This window comes from Chrysoperla carnea, chromosome 3, assembly GCF_905475395.1.
Source record: "Chrysoperla carnea chromosome 3, inChrCarn1.1, whole genome shotgun sequence".
In the NCBI taxonomy this organism is placed as follows: domain Eukaryota; kingdom Metazoa; phylum Arthropoda; class Insecta; order Neuroptera; family Chrysopidae; genus Chrysoperla; species Chrysoperla carnea.
The window spans coordinates 90,348,317-90,374,790 of NC_058339.1; the positions used below are offsets into that span (position 1 = coordinate 90,348,317).

The window sequence follows — 26,474 nt, forward strand, 5'->3', positions numbered from 1 at the left end:
TATATCCTGTCATCTAGAGGATCTTTTTTTAATCTTCAGAGGAAAAAGGCTAATTGAAAAATATTACACGCAGAAAAAAAATGTAAAAATTTGCGACGCTCAACAAAATAAAGTGTTCGTCCGTCGACCAACATCTTAAAAATTGAAATTTACAAAGGAAAGTTATTTGACGAGCGGCAGAATTTTTTTTAATGTTTTAACTTACTTTGTTTTACAGCAGTTTTCGATACTTTTCCCATGCTTGATTTCAAATTACCGTCATACAGCCAGTCAGCGTTGTCTGAAACTATTTTTCCATAAAAGTACATGTTGTAACTTTGTATACTTTTTTCGTCATAAAATTTTGCCTGCCACTATTTTTCCCGGTTTATAAAAAGTGGATGTGATGACTTACCGTTGCTTCTACACTCCATTTTACCTCGAGAATGGCCGTTCTGTCAAATATATGTCCTGCGAGAGAAAAGCTCCAGATCGACCCAGGAGCTTATTTACAACACGGCAGAAAGTTGGGGTTCATTGATTTTTTACGTGTCATATACTAGAATATTTCTTAATACATTTCTTATTAGAAATCTAATTTTCATTATAAACATTTCTGAATAGTAGTAAATACCTTTGTAGATAGTACATACTGGACATGAAAGATAAATGACAGCAAAATGTTCGCGGTTCTAGGATATACGGCTCTGTTACCTGCTTGCATATATGTTATGTATTCTCGAAACAAGAATCATCCGTCTATGAAAATTCTAACTCATACCCATGAAAGGTTCATATATTCTCCATATATCTATTTTCATGCAAGAAACGAAACGATCTTTCTTCAACTAGCCAACGAGTTAACAACATACTGACCAGTGACCAATTGTAAGAGAGAGCTGATCGTAGTAAACACTCTCTGTTAACATTATAGTTCGAATTTTACTTTATATTTTTTACAGGACATGTTTAGAAAGGCAAAAGGTTTTGTTTTATTTAACCTAAAAGTAAATCTAAATTTCTCTTAATTTTGTATTCAAATAATAATTTTTTTGTTAACTTTTTATCGAATTTATCGAATGAGGTTTAATCGCAATGGTTGTGAGATTTTGTTAAAAAATCATCAAAATTATGAATTGTGAATTTTTATAAATTTTGACCTTTAAGATTGCTTTTCTGCCTTAAAAACTACCATTTTTGCGTTGTTTTTTTTTCAAACATGAAAAGTGATAATAGCTCAGAGTTCTTTTTTGTTTAAGGTATTTCCAGAATGGTATTTGTAGTTCCTATGCTAAAACTATGGAAAACCCACTTTTTGACAGAATTTAACGAATTTTTTTTCGTAGGCTAAGAATAGGGCTTACTATTATTTCCCAATGTTGACAATTTACATCAAAATTAATATCTCGAAAACAAAATCATACAAATCTCTTACTTTTTTATTCTAAAACCATTCCTTTCAACTCTCCTACTTTTTTTTTCAAATCTGTCAAGATAATTTTTTAATATCGTAAAAAATAGCTAGGAGCACAGTCAGTTTTACATGTTTTGATCCTCGAAATCGCTAACTTTGTAGCTGATTATCTCATAACATTATTCTAAGTCTGTGAGAAAAATAGGCCAAATCTGTCGACCAGTGCTTTCATGCTTTTTATTTTTAACAATTTTAGCCTCATTACCTACTTCATACTGACATACACAGTAGTCAAATTACGAATTTATATAATACGAAAATTTATCTAGGGAATTGGGGCAAAAATTAAAATTGATTTTGTACAAATTTGTTAAAATGTTTGCGCAAAATTTTCTTATGGACGTTCAAATTTTCTTTGACAAAATTATTCCTCCGACTTCTTCCGCCTTAGAAAATAGAAATTATCAGGCAGGGTTTACTATGGTAAACTTTCGGACTTCATTGACCAATATGCAATATTATATTTCGAATATCCAATATGGTCCATTTAAATGTTTACCAATAAGTGTAATATTGTGTTCTAACATAGTGTAATATTTTTATGAACCATTTGGTCAATTGCAAATATTACATGGGTACATTTATGGTAGTTACCAAATATACGAATATGGTTGTAAAATAGAAGAATGCATACTTTTAACAGAATGAATACGTTTCTAGCGTGGTCAGTTGCTTGTTTTCGGTTTGATGGTCAACACCATACCACATAGAGGCCATAGTTTCACATTTATTAGGTACATTTTACAGAATGTTCCAGTAAAAAAAAAAAGTAAAAATGATTACGTTCACATGATTTTTATACCCTTTATATATGAAATATATAAAGGGTATTAGTATATAGGTATACTAATTTTAGTCCCAATTTAAGTCCCATGATGCGAACAAGATTTTGGTATAGATGTGTTCATACAATCACCTAATTAGTCCATTTCCGGTTGTCCGTCTGTCCGTCTGTCTGTCAACACGTTAACTCAAAAACGAAAAGATGTATCAAGCTGAAGTCTAATTCGTAAATGAGCAACATAGATCATTGATCAATCTTGTTAACCGTTAGGGGTAGAACAAATATTAACAACTTTTGTTTGAAATGATTTTTCGTAGGGAGTTGTAAAATTAAAACAAAACTTATGTGTTCATTTTCAGTTGTCCTTACACATCCTGTAAAAGCTAGAACACTTTTAGACTATCTAACTACATATAATGAAACCCAATTCTATTCTATCATCACGTAACATGTATATAAAACTTCATGTGAGGTTTGGATGTCTTCTTCATAGCCTGCAGAACTTTTAACACACCCTTACACTATTTCTATCTACTATATGCCTACTGTCTACAATTCTACATCGCATCGGTCACGGTGTAGCTAGATTCTAAATATTCGTGTCATTATGCCTACAAAGCGGCCAAAACATCTGAACTATCAATTTATATCATTAAGGAGTGAGTCACATTAAACTTAAATTGTTTCTGTAAATATTACAAAACTAGAAATTTTGATTATTAGTAAAGTTGTAGAAAATTAATTAAACTATAATTTCTCTTCTGACTATTTTTGTGTAAAACTAATATTTACAAAAATATTTTAGACTCTCAGCTAAACGCATCTTTATTATAAAACAATAAATAATTGATGCTGTCTCAATTAAAATTTATTATTATCTGAGAAATCGAAGGAGTGGGCCATAAAGATCGCACACACGAACACTTTGTTAAATATGTTTTTTTTTTCAAAACCTGGAAAAAATTGAAATTTTCAATTGTTGTACCTTGTAATGATGCAAATCTGGATTTTTTCATGTTTTTTGCATTTTTGTTTTGTAATGTTCCGCCTCATAGTCAGATTTTGAATAAAAACCGTTCGCACTATCCGAAACTACATAAAAAAGCTGCAATTTAAAAAAAAGTTTTTATCCGATGATTGGCCTGAACAATAGACATCTAATTATAATATAAATATTTATTATCTATGGCCTGAACTGTACGAGCTGTTTGAATTTTTTAGAAAAACCCGTTTTTGTCAAATTGAGGCTATGTATTGGGCTAATTTGCCACACTTTTTTATGATCATAAGCTACATCTTTTTCCAGAATTTCTGACTTGATGATTTATCGAATAATTATTTTTATACCATGTATATATAAAATATACATAGTATATTAAGTTTAGTCCCAAGTTTGTAACGCTTAAAAATAATGATGCTAGGAAAAAAATTTTGTCATAGGTGTTCATAAAATCACCTAATTAGTCCATTTCCGGTTGTCCGTCCGTCCGTCTGTGGACACGATAACTCAAAAACGAAAAAAGATATCGAGCCGAAATTTTTACAGCGTACTCAGAACGTAAAAAGTGAGGTCAAGTTTGTAAATGAGCATCATAGGTCAATTGGGTCTTGGGTCCGTAGGACCCATCTTGTAAACCGTTAGAGATAGAACAAAAGTTTAAATGTAAAAAAAGTTCCTTATTAAAAATTAAACAACTTTTGTTTGAAACATTTTTTCGTAAACATCACTGTTTACCCGTGAGGGCGCCAAGTAGACGGAAATTTTATAATATGTACTATACTTGATTATCAGTTATGTATGTGTCACATGTATGTATGTGTTATGTGATAAAGAAATCAACACTGACTATGCATGGTATTTCAACAATTAACTCAATCAATTGTTTGTTTTCACTTGTTACAACTATAATTGTAAAAATTCAACTTTATCTTTTATTAAATCCGAATTGGGAATAGGTTCCTCACCCAAGTGCATTGTGTCATTACCCAGTTTCTGAATGAATAAGCTTTCATAGTCATCTAACTCTAATTTTAAAAAATTTTTTAATTAAATTTGTCGATTTTATGGCATTTTCTATAACGTGAACTACACATAATTTTTCGATTCTAGCATGTTTTAAGTGTGCCATGTATTCTTCAACAAGCTCTCAATTTATATAGATAATAATAATTTAAGAACTTTTTTTTTTTTTGGTAGCTCCATAGTACTAGTGATCAGAATTACGTGGAACTGGTCATCAATATTCAAGACGCGGCGAATAGAATGGTGTAGTCCATACATGTATATAATGCTGGTGGTCGGTCGTATCAGCACAACAAGGGGCGCCGGCGTCAAATTTATGTTTGTATGTTTATAGCCTCGCGGGAGTTAGATATGGGTACTAGGTAGCACAAGAGTGGTCAGTCCTTTTCTTTAATTTTCATGTACGAAAGTGTTTTTACCATCTCAAAAAAAAATAAAATAAAATTACATAAAGTTGGTGTACCTTGATGGAAAGAAGATCCACTCAATTGTCTGTCCATCAAACCCCATACGCAGACCATCGCGTATCCATATTATTATCGTTTCCAGCCGACACGCTTCTCTAACTTTAATAATAACGTAATAGGCCTAGCGCCAGAAGGGTTCTCGTTATCGAAAGAGATTTACTGCTCCACTTGAAGGGCGTTGAAACGACAAAGGAGCCCCACTGTCTCGAAAGGTGCTGAAAATTTAAAAATTTTATCAGTTTGAACTAGAACGAGAGAAAAGTTTCTGTTTTGGTAAAATATCGAAAAATACATTTTTAATTTTCGAAACAATACGATTTTATAGGATTGTTATATTGATTGAACAATTCTAGGATAGGGCCCGACAGCGGAAACACGAATATACCAGTCACTACTCCGAAAAATAGGTATCGACCAGAGCTTGTTACATCCACTGTTAGAATCACTTTAGAAAACATTTATAATCCACTTCGATAAATCTCAAAAACTTTTACTTCGAAAAATAACGATTTAACGGTAAACTAGATTTTGACACCGTTTATACTATCGATAAACAATACAAAACTGGAACAAAACTGATCAATGGCATCACGATTTTTATATATTTTAGGGCGACGCAGACTGTTAAGCAAAAGTCTATGTTAATCAAATTTTCAGCCGTTTTTTGAATCGGTTTTAAATAACTAACCCTATAATACGATTTATCAGACACTTTTAATTTTGTACTGACATAAATGCAACTCAGATTAAAGAGGAAAAAAAATTAATTTCTATACTTCAAAGTAAACGCTAACTGTTGGATACAATCAAAAATATCAAAATGGATAACGCAAGGCCCACAAAAAATATTGGCAAGATTGAATGACCTGAAAATAGAACAAATTTTCCCGCTTTTTTAATAAACACTGAAATAATTTCCAGCTTCGTCAGAAATGGGAATCAAATGGTTCTGTTTGCGATTATTTTTTTGCCAACCTTTTCGCAATATAATTGCTTTTTCGAGATTCAATCAAAAAAAATTTAAATTCAGCAACTAGAAATACTTGAATGGCGCCTTTACTAAACTCTAATAATAACGTAATAACGTTCATGGCTACAACCAGGGTTCATAGTTTCATCATCCAATTTTTTTTTAGATGTTTCTTCATTCTTACAATTTTTATTTTAGTGTAAAACGTGTTTTCTTTACGCAATGTTTTTAATATCACTTAAAATGTTACGTGCTACCTGATAGAGCGTTCCAAACTAAAAAAAATTCATACACAATTTCTAAAAGTTTAAAAGAAGCAAAAAAATTTATTTAATTGTTAATGAAATTATGTAACTGAAATTTATGCAATTTACTTAACGTTAAAGTAATCATAATTGCAGTAATTTAATTTTAAATGCAACATATTTGTGCCATCTATGATGCATCATTCAAACGATAGATAAACATTATTTTATACTTATTGTAGTTGAAGCTGAGTTACGTAACAAAATAAATTATAAAAGCTTTCTATGTTACTTCATAGACAGCGCTTTAACTGCAACAAAGCGTTTTTATTCGATAAAATTAAATACGATAAATGTAAATTTTTTTATCATTTAAGACAGTAAACGAAGACGGTGGTTATTTACACTTCCTGCAAGTAAACATTTGATTTAAATATTTGAAGCTTTTATTTAAAATAATCATTCGATAATTTAAATAATCAATAAATTACTTGGCTATAGTATTATATCTGCATATAATCTGCATTTTATAGTAAATAATTAAACAACATAAAGTCTTTTTATATGTATAAAATATTTAACATTAAAATATGATTACAAATGCAAAACATTCCCATTGTTTCATGCAAATTTTATATAATATTTACGGAAATGTTTAATTGTGTCTTATGTACAATGAATCTTGACGTAAGATAGTATTACAACATTTGTTTCTTGGATATTATTAATTTAGAAGGTTTGTGTATCGGCTTTAATTTTTAACGTTATTGTAGGACGTCGTTATTTTTTGCGGCCGTCGTTAATTAAAAAACCAGTTGTGATACGAATTTTTCAGCTGCTGAGTTATTTTAGGAAGGTGAGTGGATCTCCTAAAAAACTCACTTTATCTCTGATTCAATTGTATCAACTATACAGAAACCTGCAAATAAACAAACTTGGTTCAAACCAAAGAGTATAAGATAGAGGATAGGCAACCATATCTGGCAATGTTAAAAAAGAGTATACGAGTTTCAACGCCTCTAGTGATTGTGCCCAGTCATAAAAATGTAAAACGCGCGAGGTAACCCATTAAATGAAATTTAAATTTGAAATTAGGAATGTCAAAACTAATTGATAACGAAAAATTGAAATTTATAAAGATTTTCCATTCAGTACCAAAGAAAAATAAAGTATATATACTTTAGTACTTGGACATAAATACCAGGTGGCATTCGTGCGACCTCCTCTATCTTATTCTCTTTGGTTCAAAGTTATTTCTCAAAAATGCGTTTGATCATCCAATATTATTTCCACTGTAAAGGAAGTTGAGGTCCCTATTTAATCCGACTTTTCACCCTTATTTAGCACTTGGAGTAAGAGTCGGATGTTTTGTTTGTTTCAAATGCTTGACCAATAAAATTGACTATACATGTATCCTTTTTAAAAACTGCCGACGTTTATATCATCATAAGTATAGAGGAGCTCTGAATGAGCTATGTTCACCTTAGACCATTAAGTACACGGATGAGCGTCAAACGATTTAAAGTGTGCCAACATCTGAGGTAATTGCTTAGGCCAAATGCATCATGGTGGGGGGGGGGGGGTTGGAAATATTAAAACAAAGTGTTGTCATACTTGTCATTGTAGATTTGTAAGAAAAAATGTAAAGTGATATGTGATAAGTATTTTTTTAAGTCAAAAAGCAAAAAAAAGTTCTGTGAAAAAACGATGTTTTATGTAAAAAATTTTGTGATATGAAAATTTGACATTCAATGTATGTTTTTTGATAAATGTCCCTATATTTAATGCATATTTTTGTTCATAAATGCCCCTATATTCTTTTAATAAATGTAATTTATTGATAAATGTCCCTAACTGACACAAGCAATTACCTCACATGTTGGCACACCCATGAAGCTTATGGCACAGTGGCACACCTCTCACTGTTCAGAAAGATAGGCGATGCCCAGTCTATGTACTTAATGGTCTAAGATGTTTACTCTACCAATCTTCCCTCTGTAGTAAAAAAATATAAACTGAAAAAATATTTAATGACTATTGCCATCTATATGCATTGTATGTAAGTCTACATATACAAATACAAACGGAACCCTTCTGTAATGTATATTGCTACTTCAAACTTGATCGATATCTATGAGACGTCTTGCGTGATTGTAAACAGGTCCGTTCGCCTATCGGAATCTACACCTTGAAAAGTAAATTGAATGAGTGAATGATTCACCACTCTCTGGCCGTAGTAAGAAGTGAATTCTCTAGTTTTTACCATTTATAATAATAAAACTTAAAAACCAGATACTTGTTTAATAATAACGCAACGGTGCTGTACGTCGCAGCATTGGTATTCTGTTATTACGTCACGGTAGACTAGACCAAGGTTTTTAATTTGAAAAAAAAATCAAGTTGACTTTCATCTGTCAAACAGTTCGCAGTTCTGGGAAAGAAAGAAAATGGTGTCTAAAATATTTTTATTACAAAAATAGTGAAATTGTGTTTTATTTTATACTTAAAATATTTATTTAAAAACGAAAAAAAAAAAAAACAGCCGAAAAGTGAATAAGTAATTAAGGTAGCAAGGACATTTAAAATTTTTTTGATAACAATCTTGAATTGACACGGAAGCTGAAGAGTAGAGTGTGAGATAAATAATTGCTGTTCGCGAATCAAAAATATTTTATCACAAAATGGAGTTCAATTTTAATATAAATGATATATTTAAAGAACCAATTGTTAAAATTACAAATACATTGTTACCACCGAGTTTTTCAGGCGATCGTCGAGCTGTCAGGTACAAATTTTTATTTTTTTTATATATTGTGTACTTTATTGATATCCTCAAGTGTTTTCTCTTATCTGTATATGTACCAAAAATATCCTAATTTTAGGGTGTGTTCTCACATGGTTTTTTAATTTATTTAAAAACGAATTTATATCTAAAAATAAAATTATTTATAAATATTGTATGTTTCAAATATTCGTGAGTTCTAAACAATTATTTTATCTTCGAAATTGAATAGAACAATGGGCTTAGTGACATGAATAATAATCAGATAAATTTAACAATGAATATTTCTTGCTTTTGTGTTAGGAATAAAAAGTTATTGTATTTTCTAATAAAGCTGACAAAACGTGATTACTAATTATAATATTTCTTTTTGTTTAATAATTAATTAATCATCTATGACCCCAACTTGATATCGGTAATTAGTGCAATTGATAAGAAATTGCACTAATCGAGATAAATAACTTTATCAAAATTCTTCAGATAAAAATTTGGAGGAACGATGTGCGTTGTATTAAAGCTCCTTCTAATGATCTCTAGGATTGTGGCTTTTAAGAAATATTCCCACTTATGGGACGGTTTTCACGAATACTAATTGTATTCTTGAAAATCGGCGTAAAAAATGGTGATAGAAATTGTATATTTTCGAATGTTTGACTTATGGAGACATTTTTATAATAAAAATATCCTCTTAAGGATTTTGAAAATGGTATTGTGGAACGCCCGCAAATACAAATACTTTTGGGCTGTGCACGATTATTTTATATTGGCTTAGTACTTTTATTCATTGGGATCTGGTGTCGTTAAGCTAGTTTTTTAAGCAATACTCGGGTCAAATCACAGGCAGCTATATTTTAATAAACTAATTAAAATACCAGATTGTTTAATCAACATTTAGACTGAGAGCCAGTGGTATATTTTTATGATCAAACTCTTGCCGACTAATTTTCTTTGGTCTTCATAAATGATGATGCAATGAAGGAAATTTTCAACGGTTCTGTGTATATTTCCATTTTCCGAAATAACCATTGTTTTGTGAGTTCTGTAACGTTTAGTTAATTCTACGATAAAACCAAGCAATATGAAATTTGCAAATAGATGTTGCAAACGGCAAAAGAGGTGAAGTAAATATCAGATTTTCTAATCAGCCATGGTAATTTTCTGTGTTTTAGAAATCATACAGAAACGTTCTCACAGTCGAAAGTATGTAAGTCGATAACGTAAAACTCACAAAAAGTATTAGCCCAAGAATGGTTTAAGCAAACTTAAGGCCTGATAATGGAAAACGAATTTTTCGAAATGTTGTCGATGAAATTCAGTCGCAAATTTCCACTTATTTTTGAAAAAATTTAAATTACTTTCAATACCCCCCCCTCCCTCGAGCCTTAGTGGTAGTAAGTAAGGAAATGGGTCGCTATGATCTAAAAAAAATTATGCAAGAGACTACACACTTACAGAAGGAAAGTTTGATTAAAATCTGTCGCTAGCTCCCAGACTAAACCATGAACTACTGTATTTATTCATGCATGCATTCACACAGTTTTCACAAATATCATTTGAAATGTGTACAGGATTTAATTAAAATGAACCGACAGCTAACAACACTTAAAATTATGTTATACAGGCATTTAACTGCTGTAAAATATGAAAATTGGCACTAAATATAATTCGTAAGGCTAGAAAAAGTTCAAGCCTGTTACTGTTGAGAGATAGATGATATTAAAACTATATTATATATAAAATAACAAATATCTTTTTTTCGAAATATTTTACCGCAATCTTAATAAATTTTATAGAAATTAACTTTTCTTTATTCATCATCGTTTACAATATCTAAATGCATGCATCAATGGCATACGTTAATTTATAAGACATTTTAAAGTGTTGTTAGCTTCTGATTTAAAATTAATTACATTAAAAATAATTAATGTTTATGCTCTGAGTAAAAATAAAAAACAAACAATTAAAATTATGTATTTTTTTAATGTTTTTTTATTTTTTATTCTTAATGTGAATAGAAAGTAAAGTGTATTGTTTTGTTCATGACTGTGATTTATTTTTTAAATCATTTTCATTAGAAAAGTAATTATGACAATTACAGGTTTATGTACTTTCCTTATATTGTCTTCTATTTACTTACACTACATTTCCTTACCCTCCTACACTTCCTCACGCTATACATCATGTCATGGTTGTTAATAACGAAACCGTTATTGTTTTTGTCATCATTAAGTACAACAGGTTTTACATAAATAACAGTTCTTTTAAATAAAATCATAATTTAGCTTATAATCTTTATTTCTAATCGAAATATTCCCCAAATCGCTTAAAAAGAAGCCCCAGTTTGCGAAGATGCCAGTTTAATCGACAATGATTTGTCAAAAAACCAATTACCCTTCTTTGAGTCTAACAATTGCCTCGGAGGACTTTAAGTATTTCACTTCACTGATAGAAAATTTGTGCGGGAATGGCTTATTAAAAATATTCAGTTTTCATTTTTCAAGCAGTTAATATTTGTTAGAGGTGTTAAGAGTGTACCCATTTCCATACTTTTCACGTTTCTTTAGAAAAACAAATGCTGATTTTCACCTTTTTATAGGATTAATTCAATCAACAGGGCAGAATCAAGAAAATTGTGACTGTTTCGAAAAATATTTGCCGGAATTTCTTGCCCTCCTCATTAAGACAATAGTACCACTATGTGGTAGAGTTTGAAAAATTAAAAATCCCCACTTGTAGGCAGTTATGAACGGACTCCAATCCATTACACATTTTTTAATGAAATCATCAACTCAAGGGGGTATTCCTTAAAGATGAGTCGTATGTATTGTCATGCAGGTCTCAAACTCAAAGTGTAAATAATAAATATAATAAATTATTATTGTAAAATAATATCTTAGTTACTATATTATGACATAATGACGTTTTGTACAGAAAAACAAATGCTGATTTTCACCTTTTTATAGGATTAATTCAATCAACAGGGCAGAATCAAGAAAATTGTGACTGTTTCGAAAAATATTTGCCGGAATTTCTTGCCCTCCTCATTAAGACAATAGTACCACTATGTGGTAGAGTTTGAAAAATTAAAAATCCCCACTTGTAGGCAGTTATGAACGGACTCCAATCCATTACACATTTTTTAATGAAATCATCAACTCAAGGGGGTATTCCTTAAAGATGAGTCGTATGTATTGTCATGCAGGTCTCAAACTCAAAGTGTAAATAATAAATATAATAAATTATTATTGTAAAATAATATCTTAGTTACTATATTATGACATAATGACGTTTTGTACAGATAGATTTATTAAAACTGTGAATAAAACATGACTCATTTATATAATATCGCAAATATTTGTCAAATTAAGATATAATATACAACGTGTGTACGCACGAAGTAATAAAAATCTTTTCAATTCGCAATTTAAGTCTTCCATGGCGCCATACGGTGGCTCAAAGCCAAGAACACATATATTAAGAACGTAAAACTAGAGTGGAGATGGTAGCAGGAAAAAAGGAGCCTATCTGGGTTAGTCCGTCGTTGCGTACTTTTTACTGCGCTTTAGGTTGTCTTTTATTTTCAATCAATTTAATAATTTCATCACATCAGATATCAGGCTGCACAATACAAAATACGAAACGACCGATGACTAAACCCCGCTCAGATAGGCGCCTTAAATTCAGCATTTATGCGATTATCTTTAGACTTTATATAGCTAGCTAATGCATATTGAAAACGATTTTGTTGCTTTAACCATGTCAATATAATATTAATACTATTCGTTGTGTGCGTAGTCATAGTAGGGACAATAAAATCGATGCGAGCGCTTCCAGTGAAAAATTTTGGTGTTAAAGGGGGCTGTTATTATTAATTTGCAGTTCTTTACATGTTAATGTTACAGAAATGTCAAATTAAAATTATTGTAAAACACGAATTAATTAAACTTAATGCATTAAAAATTGTGAAAATAAGAAATCAAATTGAACAAATATTATTTTTCAAATGTAAATTATCATAATTATTTATTTAAATTTGTGAGACAATAATATTAAATTTTCAATGTAAGTCTTAAATACAATCCATACAATTATATATGCATCCATACAATTCTATATTTAAAGTAGTGTATCGTTACCATGGAAACGAAACTCACGCACGGAGCGAATATATGTATGTAAATATTATTAAGCGTTAATGTGTATGAAATGCCGTTCAAAAAAAATGAGCGGATCTACAATTATCTCATTCACAAAAAATTTGATTTCGAAAGTATTTAATAGGAATTTTAATAGCTAATAAATATTGTATTATAGTTACAGTTAATAATAATTATTAAAATTCTTACACACACCCTCGAAATTGTTGTTTTTTTTTTTATATTGGCGAGTATTTTTTGAACGAGAGTATAATATGTATGTAGAACACAGTTAATATCCGGTGCTTTTGATTTCATTTAATTTTAGCAAGCAAAAAAAAAATCAAATCAATAACGTAATTTAATCACATTTAACTAGCTTTGATTATTTCCTTTGAAATAATTTTAAATATCAACGGAGAATATTTTTCACTTGATAGATAGTTTAATGGGTTCGTCTCAAAAATAGCCCAATTTTCAGTTTTAGTTACCTTAAAAAAAGAGGTTTATCTAAATCACAAACAATTTATTTCTTTTTTTCGATTTAACTTAATTTACAGTTATTATCGATATATTTAAAAAGACACAACGGCACATTCTTTAAAAGAATATATAAATGGAACAATATTAGATTCGAATAGTAATACCATAGAAAATTTTCGGTAAATCGGGTCAAATTTTCGAGTCATTACTACTCTCTATGTCAAGTTTTATCAAATTCCGAAAGATTGTAATTTTTATCCGTTTTTTGAAAAAGAGTTTAAGAAAATTTAAAAAAATTGAGAAAATTTTTTTGCGATAAAACTCAATACACAAGATAATTTTGACTTAAAAATTCGAATTTAGAAAAAAATATACTGAAAAAAAATTATGTAATAGTGTCCCATTTTTGAACGCAAGGGCTAAAAACTTCAAAATCCGAGCAACTCCTCTATAATCGACAAGCTCAACCCACCCAACTCGTAATTACAACAATACTCTCGGTCTATAAAACTTTCGGTCTATTTTTTCCGATTAAACATCACATTCATTTGTTGATTTATTGTATAATTTCTAAGATTGCGTTCAAAATCCCGTACAGAAGCTATTTCCAAGATCGATTTCGGTTCACTCCTTCAAAAATATTTGTCTAGTAATCAAATGAACTAAATTTCCTTAACTTTTGGGTTCTTTTTACTATCGAGAAAGTCCCAAACTCAATAACTTTGAACATTAATTACTATGACCACCCTTTTAAATCAAAAAAGTTATGGATCTCATGTCTAAGGATATGACCACCAGATGACTTGTTCCAAATGCGATCCATAGTGCGTGTCTGGTTATAATAAAAAAAGAAAGTAACGTTATATTACTCAGTTATCGAGCTAATTACTAGAAATGATATTTAATAATAATTGCTCATAAATTATGTATAAATATCACAAATCTTTAACGCATAAATAAAACAGATTGTATGAACCGGGAGCTAACAACACATTAAATTGTCTTGTAAACTAATGTTTGCCTTTGAAACAGACATTTAGTTATAGACCGGTTCGCTCGTACAAACAATAGGTAGAAACTCCGATTTGCGGTATCTTCCATGTAGGAAATAGTTCAATTTGTCTCCAAAGAGAACCGATTATCCTGAATCATAACTGAAAAAAAAGTCAAAATCTGCTTACCCGTTTAGGAGCAAACTTATAACACTCTTGTTTTTGCGCTGAGGCTTAAAAAGATGAGAATAGTCTTTAATTTTCAATTTCCATCGTGGTTATTAAGCACAGGAGACTTAAGATATAGAGATAAAAGAAAATTTCTTTTTAAATTATTTTTCATTTGATAAAGAATAACGTTCTAATATAAATTTTGCTCTATCTCTTGCCTAACCAATAAGGTACATTAGCTACTTTATTTTCTTACTGTGACTTATGCGGTCATTCATCAACGTACAGATATTTAGACAATTAAAAGTATTGTATGAGTGACTATGAATCCAGTTTGATGATTATTCTTTTACAACTTACCGCTAGAATAGTTCGTTGATTTAAGAACAGTTAACATTAATTTTAATTTACAATTTTATGCTGGTATTTTAGCCAAATAAATAGGGAACTTAATGTCTAGGAAAAAAACTGCCCGATTGTTTTATTTAGGTAATTTTATAAGGGCTTTTAGCTCTGAGCCAACCCGTACAAAAAAACTTTGTAGTCAGTGGAGTCTCTAGAGTCTCAGTAACTCAAATACTCGATAATCCGAAACGTTCAGTAATCCCACTCACTACGCTTGTGAGAATACAATTACTTAAATCGATATATGCACAAACCTCTATTCCAGGTCCATGCGTAAGGGATGGGGAGTTGGGGGGTCAACCCCCACCCCTTATTGAGAGTCTCTCCACATAAATTTGAACTAACCATATATTCCTGTAAATGCAGCCATTTGTGAAGCATTTATTCGTTTTGATATTTATTGATTTTTTATCTTGAGATTGTGGACCATGGAGATTCATCGCTTTTTGTGTCGTTTGATTGAAATAAGAAGAAACTGCTAGAGAAGAGTTCAGAAAAATTTTCAAAGCTCGAATGTGCAGAATAATTCAGTTGAAGATTATTTCCTACATACCCTACATCGATTTGTTTCTGACACATTTACAGGATCGATTTTTGAATCATCAAATTTTGCTTGTCTCTTTCCCAACAAAATGAAAAACTGTGATCAAGACCCTTGCGCTCAACTTTTTGAACCATACTCTTCAATTTTGCTCGAAGATTTCCATGACATCTGATCCCAGGTCGACGAACTTAAATTATAGTGAAAACATATTGCCGTACAGGACGTCAAAAATTCACTCAAAGCATTCGACATTTGCAATGTAGATGCGTTTCCAAATGTCTACCAAATGCTTCGCGTTCTGGAAAGTTTGTCTGTGATAACAGCAGCGAATGAACGCTCTTTTTCAACTTTGCGTGACATCTGATCCCAGGTCGATGAACTTAAATTATAGTGAAAACATATTGCCCTACAGGACGTCAAAAATTCACTCAAAGCATTCGATATTTGCAATGTAGATGCGTTTCCAAATGTCTACCAAATGCTTCGCGTTCTGGAAAGTTTGTCTGTGATAACAGCAGCGAATGAACGCTCTTTTTCAACTTTGCGTCTTCTCAAAACATACCTTACATCGACAATGTCGAAGATCAGCTTAACGGTTTAGTCACGCTCAATATACATTGCGGTATAGAGGTTGTTGGGCGCACAGAGTTTTGGAAAAGTTTTTTTCTGTACCTCTTAGAGTAAGCTTATTGACAAATATTGACATAATAAAATGTTCTCTCAAAAACAGAGTTTCTTGTTTTCATTAACTTTATGAACATAATGAACGAAAGTGATGATCCCCCTCCGTTTTCTATACATTTATAATAAATAGAACAATTATCTATAGAATATATATTAGTGAATTTCATCACAAATTTTTATTGATGCCCTATTATCGAGCCACTACTGTTATTTTTTATTTAATATACTAACTTATCCAATAAATTTTAATACTTTTACGTAACCAATTTTTAATAAAATTTCTTTGCATTTAGCTTAGAAGAAATTATTGATGTTGCTCCAAAACAAAATTTTCGAATACGTAAAAGTTATAAGTGAGTACATTCCATCTCCTTCTTCAATCGCAAGACTCCTTCAAAATATGCACAATAATCTTTCCCAATTTCCTCTACACTTTAGTTTTGCTGAAGAAAAAGAAAATCCAAAACGTTATGAACCACCACCCATAAGTCCTGAATTACAAAAAATACGGTAAATTTAATATTTAGTCACGTATGCATTTTTTTGATCTGGGAATAAAATATGCTTGGTGTGAAAAGGATAAAATATTCTTGGTGTGAGAATAAATTTAGCCCAGAAAAAATAGCACAAGAAATTGTTTTCTTACTGAGACAAGAAAAGCATTTTTGCGTGTGTTTCTGAAATACAACATCAACTCTCGTCATTATTTTATTGCCAAGAACATTCAGAAAAAAAGAGTTTATTCCCGGAAGTCACACTAACACAAAATGAAATTTCTTAATAGACTTATTTATGATTTTGTTTTTTCTTTTATGTTACAGAGAATGTCAAACTAACGTCGCTGAAGTTATAAATTGTATGGGAGAAGCTTCAGCCACGGCACAAGGATTATCAAAACCAATAACCACCTCAGATAAATTACGAAATTCGGATCATATTTTATATTTATTACTGGATTTACAAGGAGGCGCAAAGTAAGTGTCAACTTTGCAGGCGATGAAAATAATTTTCTATAACTGCCTTAAACACTGCAATATAATTGTTTTTTTATAACAACGGTGTGTAGCTTAGACGCTAAGCATTTTGCTAAATATTTCTAAAAAAAATGAACAGAAGATAAATTATTGTTAAATTTATTTTCTACAACTTTATTATAAAAATTTTCAATTTATTAATATTAAAAGAAAAATTTGAAGTTTTTCTTCAACCCATCTTGCGGTTATTAAGCACCGATCGGCGCAAATCCGAGCTCGTTATCAATCTTTAATTCGCTAAAGGAAAAGAGATTTTCAAAGATATTAAATGATAATTCTAGGATATTTCGAATTGAAAGTGAAATTATTTCAAGTGTCAAAATCAGGTGATCAGATACTTTAATATCATATGATCCACGCTCATTGACAAAAAAATCACAAAAATCAAATTGAATTCTAATATGTGTTGAAAATTTCGATTTGAATTTTCGAATCCATTACAGGAATTTCCTATGAGAAGTTAATAAATGTATCAGATCGTGCGTTTGACTTGAATCACTGCGAAAACAAACAAGTGGATGGGATTTACAGAAGCACGCCTCTGATTTTTGAAGCTTCCTGTATTTTCCTCATGTTTTCTAACCTTGATCGTAAAAGTACAAATCGTATTTCTATTTTAACAAGACATAAAATTCATTGACATTCTTAACTTCAGTTTTCTTTTAACTTGTCAGAATCTTGATAAATGAATCGGATTAAAATACCATAATCATTAATGTATTCAACCTTGATTAAATATTTCGATAAATTCTAAAACTGTAAATTATAACATATAAAGTTATCAGGTAAAATTTATCCAATGATATCTGCCCCCATGTTTGATGCATGTCTATTTGTAAAAAATAACCCTCCCTACATAGAATATATCGCGGTTGACCTAGATTTTGGGTAAACACATTGGAAATGTATTTTTATTACCGTTAAATAAAATTTATTTATTCGTACACGATACTATTGCTTTTTTGTACTGATTGATACATACAGAATGTACTACAAACGAAAATACAAGTATTCGTCGAACTCGAAAATACAAGTATTCGTCGAGAGCCAACTGTAGGGGTTAACATTAAAAACCAGATTTTTAAAATTTATATGCAATCATTCTTTCATGCAAGTTATAACAGTTGCCGTACTTATGTAATTTGCAAACTTTTTTTCTCCGGTAGAATTATCATTTGCCATACATTTTTAATACACACACTATTAAAATAGTTTAGTTTTTATTTTTACCTAAGAATGAAGTGAATTGAAGTAAAGGAGTTAGAGTTTGCATGAAATATCAAGAAGTATTTATTATTATTATGTAGCCAAGCAATTCTTTGTTATGGTTTTTTATTATTTAACTTACATTTTTTTTTTTTTTTATACATTTATATAAAACGTAGCGTATCGTATCGTATCGATAATAATAATGATGAGGTCTGATGACTTACAAAACAAAAACAATCATAAATAAATAAAGAAAGAGGTCTGAGTTGCGAGGTCGACGCACTCTTTTTAATATTCCGTGACAGTATTTCATTTTTATTTTTAAATAATATATACAATAATACAACAATCTATTGAAATTTGTTTTTGTTGCAAGTATTACTGCCTACGACCAACGTAGGATTATGCTACGAAATATACAAGATGTACATGGAAAACTTTACGCATCAAAATTAAGACTAATAATTTTATTTTAATGCAAAGAACAAACTCTGAGATTTCCCTTGTGGAAATAAATCTGTTCTGGAACTCAGATTAGTTAGTTTTAAATTCAGAAAAACAATATGTGAAGTAAAACTATCTCTGAAAAAAATCAGAAAAATTGAGACTCTTTCGGAAAAATGGAACAGAATATCTGTCGCGGCACTTCTTGTATTTTTTCGATGAAATTTCTCGTGAATAACAGTTCTAATATTGTCTCTGAGTGCTTGAATATTTGCTGGAGCATTGGCGTAAACTTTATCTTAGAAAAAATTTTATGGTGTTAAGTCACATGATCTCGGCGGCTAGTCAAAGTTTCCATTTCGAACCAAACCATTCGTAAAACGGTCGCACCAGCATTATTCTCGAAAAAAAATATGTTTCAATGACACCGCTACTCCAAAAACTACCTCATTGTGGATGAACAGATAAAATGAGCCTCATTTTCGTTGAAATTGCTTTTTGTTTCTAAAAATTGACTGGTTTCAAAAAAAAAAACTTTTCTATTTTGATGCCGTCATTAAGAATAAAAAATCATTTTTTCTAAGATTAAAAACTAAAAATATGCTGTATAAAAATATGTATATTAAAATTTATGCTGTCACGTATAACTTCTACCTTATTCTATCTACGATAAACATGGAACAATTCTACGATTTACATTGAAAGAATAATTAGCATAGCAAAATTGATTTCTGGAACTAATTATTAAAATTATTTGGATATAAATAATTTAAGTCACTGCCAGGGTTGATATTTAAAATAAATTGACGTACCACGAAGCTATGTAAAGTTAAAATAAAAGCATGGACAAAACATTGCACGAATTGGTACTAAAATCAGCTCTTTTTTTAAGAATTTTTTAATTTTTTTGCTCTAGTTTTGGAAAATTCAAATTTAATTGAATTATTTTAATTAGATAATTTATTTGCATTATGAACTTACAGGGTGATTTATAGATTCTAATCGAAGAGCGATGTGGAAGTGGAACTAGTTCATACTCCAAAAATTTTTTGATTGCCAAATCTTTTTGTTATGCTTATTTCATTTATATCTATATTTCATTTAGCGTTTATTTACAAATATTCGGCACAGAGATACCGTTAAGAAGTGCATACTGTACGGTACAACATTTTGAATTGAATTTTCTTAAAAACCGATAGTCTTATGCTGGTTTTCCACTAAACGGGCAAACAAAACACATGTCGAAAAAAAACAAAATATCAACTTTTTACAAACTTTTTGAAGGCTAGCAATGTAATAACCATTTATAGTTTCAGTTTTGTTTTTGTTTTTCAACAAAAACTCAACTGTCCGCTTAGTTGAAAACCGGCATCACGAAAAAAAAGTAACATTATGTTTTTTGTAAGCAATTTCCCAATCTAAAAATTTAATCACCACTATTTTTTCGATAACATAGTGACCTGACCGTTAACGAAATATTCGCGAAAAATCGTATGACTTTTGACCCCGGATAACTTTTATAGCGGTATACGGATCGATGGAAACTTTTGAGATTTTGTTTAGAGTCACAAATAGAAGATTCATGAAAAAATTCAGCTTTCCGGGAATTTTTCCGAGTTTCGCAATTTATTTTTTCTTTATTCCTTAAACTTAAAATGAGGGTATATTTTTCTAATGCCGAATCTTAGACTATTAGTAGCTTTCTGATCAAAAATCTTTCACATCAGTGAAAGAGAATTTTAAAAAAGAAAATTGTACAGGGACAGAAGAGAGGTTAATTAATTTTTCATAATTTTGATACTGACATCCATACTCTTTATCGCAAGAGCTGCGCAGTGCTTAGAGCTCATTAAACTCTCAATAGAAGTCAAATTGATTACGTTTTTCCACAGTGCGCAAAATTTAAAAAAAATGATAGTTTTCCTCAAAAAGTTAAAGAATTAATCATTGTAGTAATAATTTCTTTATAATTTAAATTAATTAAATAAAACAATTTTTTTCAGGGGTAAAGGTTGTGTGACAGGATTATTAAAAGTAGGACGAAAAAGTCTGTATGTATTCGATCCATCTGGTTGTAACCATAAGCTAAATCCATTATGTATATTGGACTTTTATGTTCATGAATCACGTCAGCGAACTGGTCTTGGTCGACGCTTATTTGAGCATATGTTGAAGGTAAGTTAAAAAATTGCTAGTTTTACAGTTATTGCCAAAATTTCTAGGATCGGGGAAAATATTGCCAATTCATTTTATCAAGGACAAAAATTCGGGAAATTGTTTTCAAGATCGTGTGTAAAAACTTCGCCCGATAATCCAAAAATTTAGAATTTCGAACAAGATAATTTTTAAATTTGTTATTCAATTAACAATAGCCTTCCAAATTTCTATCTTTCGTAAAATGAATTACCAGAATTTTTCCTGATCCAAGATCTAAAAAGAATAAAAACTCATTCAATAAATTAATCGTTAACTAATTTTTTTCCTTTCAAAGGATGAAGATGTTGAACCAGTTCGATTAGCAATAGATCGGCCAAGTAAAAAATTCTTAGGTTTTCTGTCAAAACATTACCATTTGAATCGTGTTATACCACAAATGAATAATTTTGTGGTATTCGAAGGCTTTTTTGTAGAAAATGATGAATCAACACCACAAAGTAACAAACAAAATAATAATAGGTACGATCATTGAATTTATGGAAATTTTCCATGAGGCCAACGTGTATACATATCGATTTTCGGTGAAAGCGGTATTCTTATTTTCGGAGTTTTAACACAAATTTAAGGTTTAAAACAACGGCATGCCTACAGATAAACTCTCGACAAAGAATATGAGTGCTCACAGAGTTCTACTCATTTTGCTTACTTTGTGAAAAGGGCCTTTATAGATTGTAAAATAGTAACCTTTTTCTAGATACGATTGAGTTTTTTACTAAAACAAAAAATTGTGGCTCTTGAACGCAGTACGATCTCCACAAGACACGAAATTACTACATCAGGTCACTGTGTCGTTTCCGTGAATGGCATATATGACCCAGTTCATCCTTTAACGACACACAATTTATACTTGCATTGTAATCGGTTTTCAGTTGATTAGCTGCTTTCAACGAAACTGAGTTGTTTGTTCGCAAAGTTTTCCTTGTATTCTGTGTGTGTGACAAAATGACAAAAATAACGACTGCACTTACTAGACGAGAAAAAACTGTGGTGCATACGAGTAATCCATACGAAGTTTTTTTATACGATCGAAAATCGATGTGTGTACAACATGCGTAATGCTTATTCATAAAACTGATCGGCAAAGAAAATGAGAAAAACTTCAATGGTTATACAGGGCGTAACATTTTAATATATTATGGTAAATAGCTTGATTTGTAGTTAACCAATCAAAAAGTTACTTAAACAAAAGTTGAAGAATTTGATGTGGAACATCATCATGTTCTGATATCAGATTGGATCTAGTTCTCTGGGTTGCTCTAATTTGTTTTTTAGATTAGACTATTGGCAGAAAATATTTAAACCAGGGACGATGAGGTGAGGGAAAAAAGTCAAGAGACAAAAATTGTTTAAAATAGTCCAAAATATGAAATCCAATAAGTTTCAAGTCAAAGGTTTGATCAAAACCACACAATAAACGTAAATTTCAACAATTTTCTACAAAAGTAAATTTTTGTTTTGTTTCAAATCGCTTGTATCTCAAAAAGTTTCAATGGTTGTTTTTTCAAATTTCATGATTTTTAAGTAGAACTAGCTTGGGCGAACTTTTATGCGCGTGCGCGCATGGTAAGAGCACATTTTCTATAATCAATATGACTTTCTTCTACACACTCATATGAACATTTTGAGCCGGATCCCATAAAAAATTATTTTATTCTTTACAATTGCAACTTTTTAGCCTTTATCGACTATATTTCTTGGATTATTTGGCAAATCCATCTTTGAATTATTTATTTAATTTCTCATTTTCTATGCTTTTCAGTACATTTGTTCAGTCTAATATTTCTATCATTTATGGAAATATCAGGCTAATAAATTTCATAGCTAATTTAAAAAATTATTAACGTTGAATTAAATTTTTACACAAATTAATCCGCTATCCGCTCTCATCTACTACCAACGTATCGTTAACATCAAAAAAAAAAAAAAAACAAACAAACAGCATTAGTTTAACATCTAACTTTCAAGCAGACCATCATGGTGGAACTAAATTAAATAATGGTTTAAATTCAGCTACAAGTATAACAGCACCGACCCTAGGTCGATATGGAGCCCCAAGACCTCCATGTAGCATGGGACAGGTAAATTTATATTTTTAACTCTTTAAAAAATTTTTGATTATTTAATATAATAGAGTACTTCATTCTCGAAATAGTTAGATCGTTTTAAGCCATCCCGTATTTATCACAAAAAAGTATGTAATAGAATTTTTATTTGTTTAGAAGCAATTTGACCCGTTAATAGGTCGAATTATGTAATTATTGAAAGAAAAATGATGCTCACAGCGCTGCAGAATTTCGCATCATAATAAAAGAACGGTTAAAAATTTTGATGCAAGCGTTTTTGTATTTACTATAGAAAATCATCATGCCAGACTTTTCCGACGGTTCCAAAAATCAACTGCTTTATTATTTAGGGATAGAAATCTACCCCTTGCATAAAATATTTTTGATTAATCTAATTTTATGATATGGAATCCCCTAAATTATTCAAAATTCAAAATTAATAATTCATTTTGATTCAGATAATACACAATCAAACACCACAACTTGTTGGCGCAAATGATTCTAGTGGGTAGGTAAAAATTATTAAACAAATTAAAAACAAATCATCTATCTCACTCTTGCATTTCAACAATTTATTTTCTTCATCATTAATTTTCGCACCTAATTTTCATTTTTTTTTTAATTTAAAAAAAGTATATATATTTTGGTTGGGTTGAGTTTAATTCAAGAAAGTTTTGTTAATTTTAATTACACTGATTCCACCAAAGCAATCTTAGCCGCAAATGCCATAAATATCTAAAAAGATTGCTCCTTACTTAATTGTTTCTTGCCTTTACCAAGGAGGCCAATCTAGAACTATTGGAGGGCCGTAAGATTTATACCACAGATTCCAGGGACCAGTCAATGAATCCTTATAAAAACAGTTCGCTTACATTGTTTAGTGCTTCCTTAAAGAAGATAAAAACAAAAATTTGTGTGGTCTTGGGTCCGTAGGACCTATCTTGTAAACCGTAAGAGATAAAACAAAAGTTTAAATGTAAAAAATGTTCCTTGTAAAAAAATAAACAAATTTTGTTTGAAATTTTTTTTTTGCAACAAAATAGTTTACCCGTGAGAGCACTAATTACGCCAGGAAATAAGAAGCTTCGAGCGGCACTTCAATTGACTTTTATTGGAAAAGTCGGTGTGCATTTTGGTCGAATCAGTGTAATTTTTATGTTTTCGTTTATTTTTTATTATTATTTTAAATTTTTATTTGTTTTTGTTTGTTTTTGTTTTTGTTCCACAAAAATCCATTCCTCACACGACACAAACAGATTTAGTTCATCATCCATCGGAAATATCAAAACAAACTTTTAAACCAAATTACAGCAGTGACACCGAATTAACAGCCCACGAAGAAATAAATTTATCAAAATTAGAACGACCACGGTCATTATCGATACAAACAAATGCAGACGACCAACCACAACCGATCACGGTGGCAACAGAAGGAAGTGCTCTAGACGATCATATTTCAATAGATGGCGCTGCACAAATCGCATCGGGATCATTACTTATGAAAGTACCGCAACAACAGCAAATCGATAAAATTGAAACAGAATTATCAACAAAATTATCAATCACCAAATCATCAGCGGCAACTACACCACGGAGTGTTGTTGGTACACCACGGAGCAGTCAAGGTCATCAAACGCCTGCTTCACAAACTAAAAAAGCGGATAATTTAACGGATCAAGGATTTGTTGATTTGAAATTTTATCATTCAAAACTATGGTAGTTTGTATTTCTCTCACAATTTTTTTTCTTTAATAATTAATTTAATATTAATTAATTATCGATATTATTTTTCGTGCAATATTTATTTTTTTATTTATAATTTTTTGTAAACTTTATTTTTATGGTAACATTTAGAAAAATTGACGACAAAGAAACAAACGTTTAGAGGAGGACAAATATATTTACCTTTTTTTGTGTATTTGTTAATTTTGTTATTTCTTTTTTTATATTAATTTTATTAAGTTATGAAAATAAAATTTTTTTATTTAATTTCTATTTTTTTGTTTTCATTGAAAAATTTCCAACGAACATTTTTCATAATTACTGATATTTGTCATATCACCAGTCTTCACTTTGTCACGTTTTTACGTAATAAAGCGGGAACTGGTGGCATAAATTTTATAAATGTTCACTGGGAAATTATGTTTAAGGCTTTTTATAACGCAAGATAACTGATGACCAAATCTTAAGATTTAATTTAATTTATTGGATTATGGTGCGAGCTTGCAACTGTAAGTATTAATTATATTAATACAAGTGGCGGTATACCCAAGTGGCTACCAAACTGGGAAAATCAGTAGCTATCAGGTATATGATTTACTAGAAATAGTACAGTATACATAGGTTAAAGCTCTAAATTATTTCCTATAACTCCAATCGACTTGAAAATTTGATGATATGTAGACAAAAAAGTATAAACCCCAAGAAACAAAAATTATATGATGCCGAGATGTGATTTTGCCTAGGGGGTGGAATAAAATATGTTGCAAATGACGACAGGAATCGATAGAGTGATGAATTCAAAATAAAAAGTGTCATCCAAGTATATATTTCAAAAAATCCAATACTATCCGAGATATTGGCGAATGAAATTCGGAGTATTTAACGTCAAATAACAGGCAAATTTCTTCGAAAATGAAAAAAATTTCAAGTCATTTACATGAAAATTAACGAAGTTATAGTGAAAAGAAAGTTGATAATACCTTTTTTTGTTATATTTAGTATAAAAAATTATGAATTTACCATCGGGAACTAAAATTAATGCTTATAGCTTTCCAATTTATTTAAGTACTGACAACATGAACAAAAAGTTCTAGCATTTTCGGAAATATAGCAATTTAAATGCAAAAAGAATTTTCGGATAAAAAAAAATTTTTATCTTTAAATATATCTAAAAAGAATAATGTTATAAAAAAAAGTTTTGAAGGTAAAATATTCTGCGGAAAAAGAGTTGTTAGTACTTAAATAAAGTAAATTGGACAATAAATAATTTTAGTTCCCGTGGTAAATTCATCAATTTTGTGCTGATTAAAACATAAAAAAGGTGCGCGCGACTTTCTTTTCAATATAACTCGCTAATTTTCGTTCAAATGACTTGAAACTTTTTCAAGGTTTTTATAGTACTTTAAAAGTGTACGATATACTTTTTTCAAAAAAATTCGCCTAATCATCGCCAATAATTCGGAAGTTTTGTCTTTTCGGGATGAACATTTACTGGAGTAAAAATATTAGGGAAATAAGTGTTAAATATGTATGAATTTCTAAAAAATTAGGGAAAGAAATTATCAGAGAAATTGGATTCTTCTAAAATTTAAAACCTAAGGTAGGTCTGCTGACCACTGAAGACTAGTAAATCTGTTAGCCACTGG

At 30.2% G+C, this 26,474-nt stretch overlaps 1 protein-coding gene across 1 annotated transcript; it reads left to right on the plus strand.

Moving 5' to 3' along the window:
- Nucleotides 1-8,148: 8,148 nt before the first annotated feature.
- Nucleotides 8,149-24,913, plus strand: LOC123295394 (alpha-tubulin N-acetyltransferase-like). Its single transcript, XM_044876733.1, has 7 exons — nt 8,149-8,727; nt 16,961-17,113; nt 20,830-21,001; nt 21,318-21,502; nt 22,983-23,121; nt 23,565-23,614; nt 24,418-24,913. The coding sequence occupies exons 1-7, from the start codon at nt 8,624-8,626 to the stop codon at nt 24,824-24,826; spliced, it is 1,212 nt and encodes a 403-aa protein (XP_044732668.1). The 5' UTR covers nt 8,149-8,623; the 3' UTR covers nt 24,827-24,913.
- Nucleotides 24,914-26,474: the final 1,561 nt, after the last annotated feature.

Bases quoted from the DNA above. Each gene is read 5' to 3' on its own strand.
- LOC123295394 (XM_044876733.1), top strand. From the start codon at position 8,624: ATGGAGTTCAATTTTAATATAAATGATATATTTAAAGAACCAATTGTT. The intron at 21,002-21,317 runs GTAAGTTAAAAA...TTCCTTTCAAAG, and splicing joins TATTTGAGCATATGTTGAAG to GATGAAGATGTTGAACCAGT. The intron at 23,615-24,417 runs GTAGGTAAAAAT...ACCAAATTACAG, and splicing joins GGCGCAAATGATTCTAGTGG to CAGTGACACCGAATTAACAG.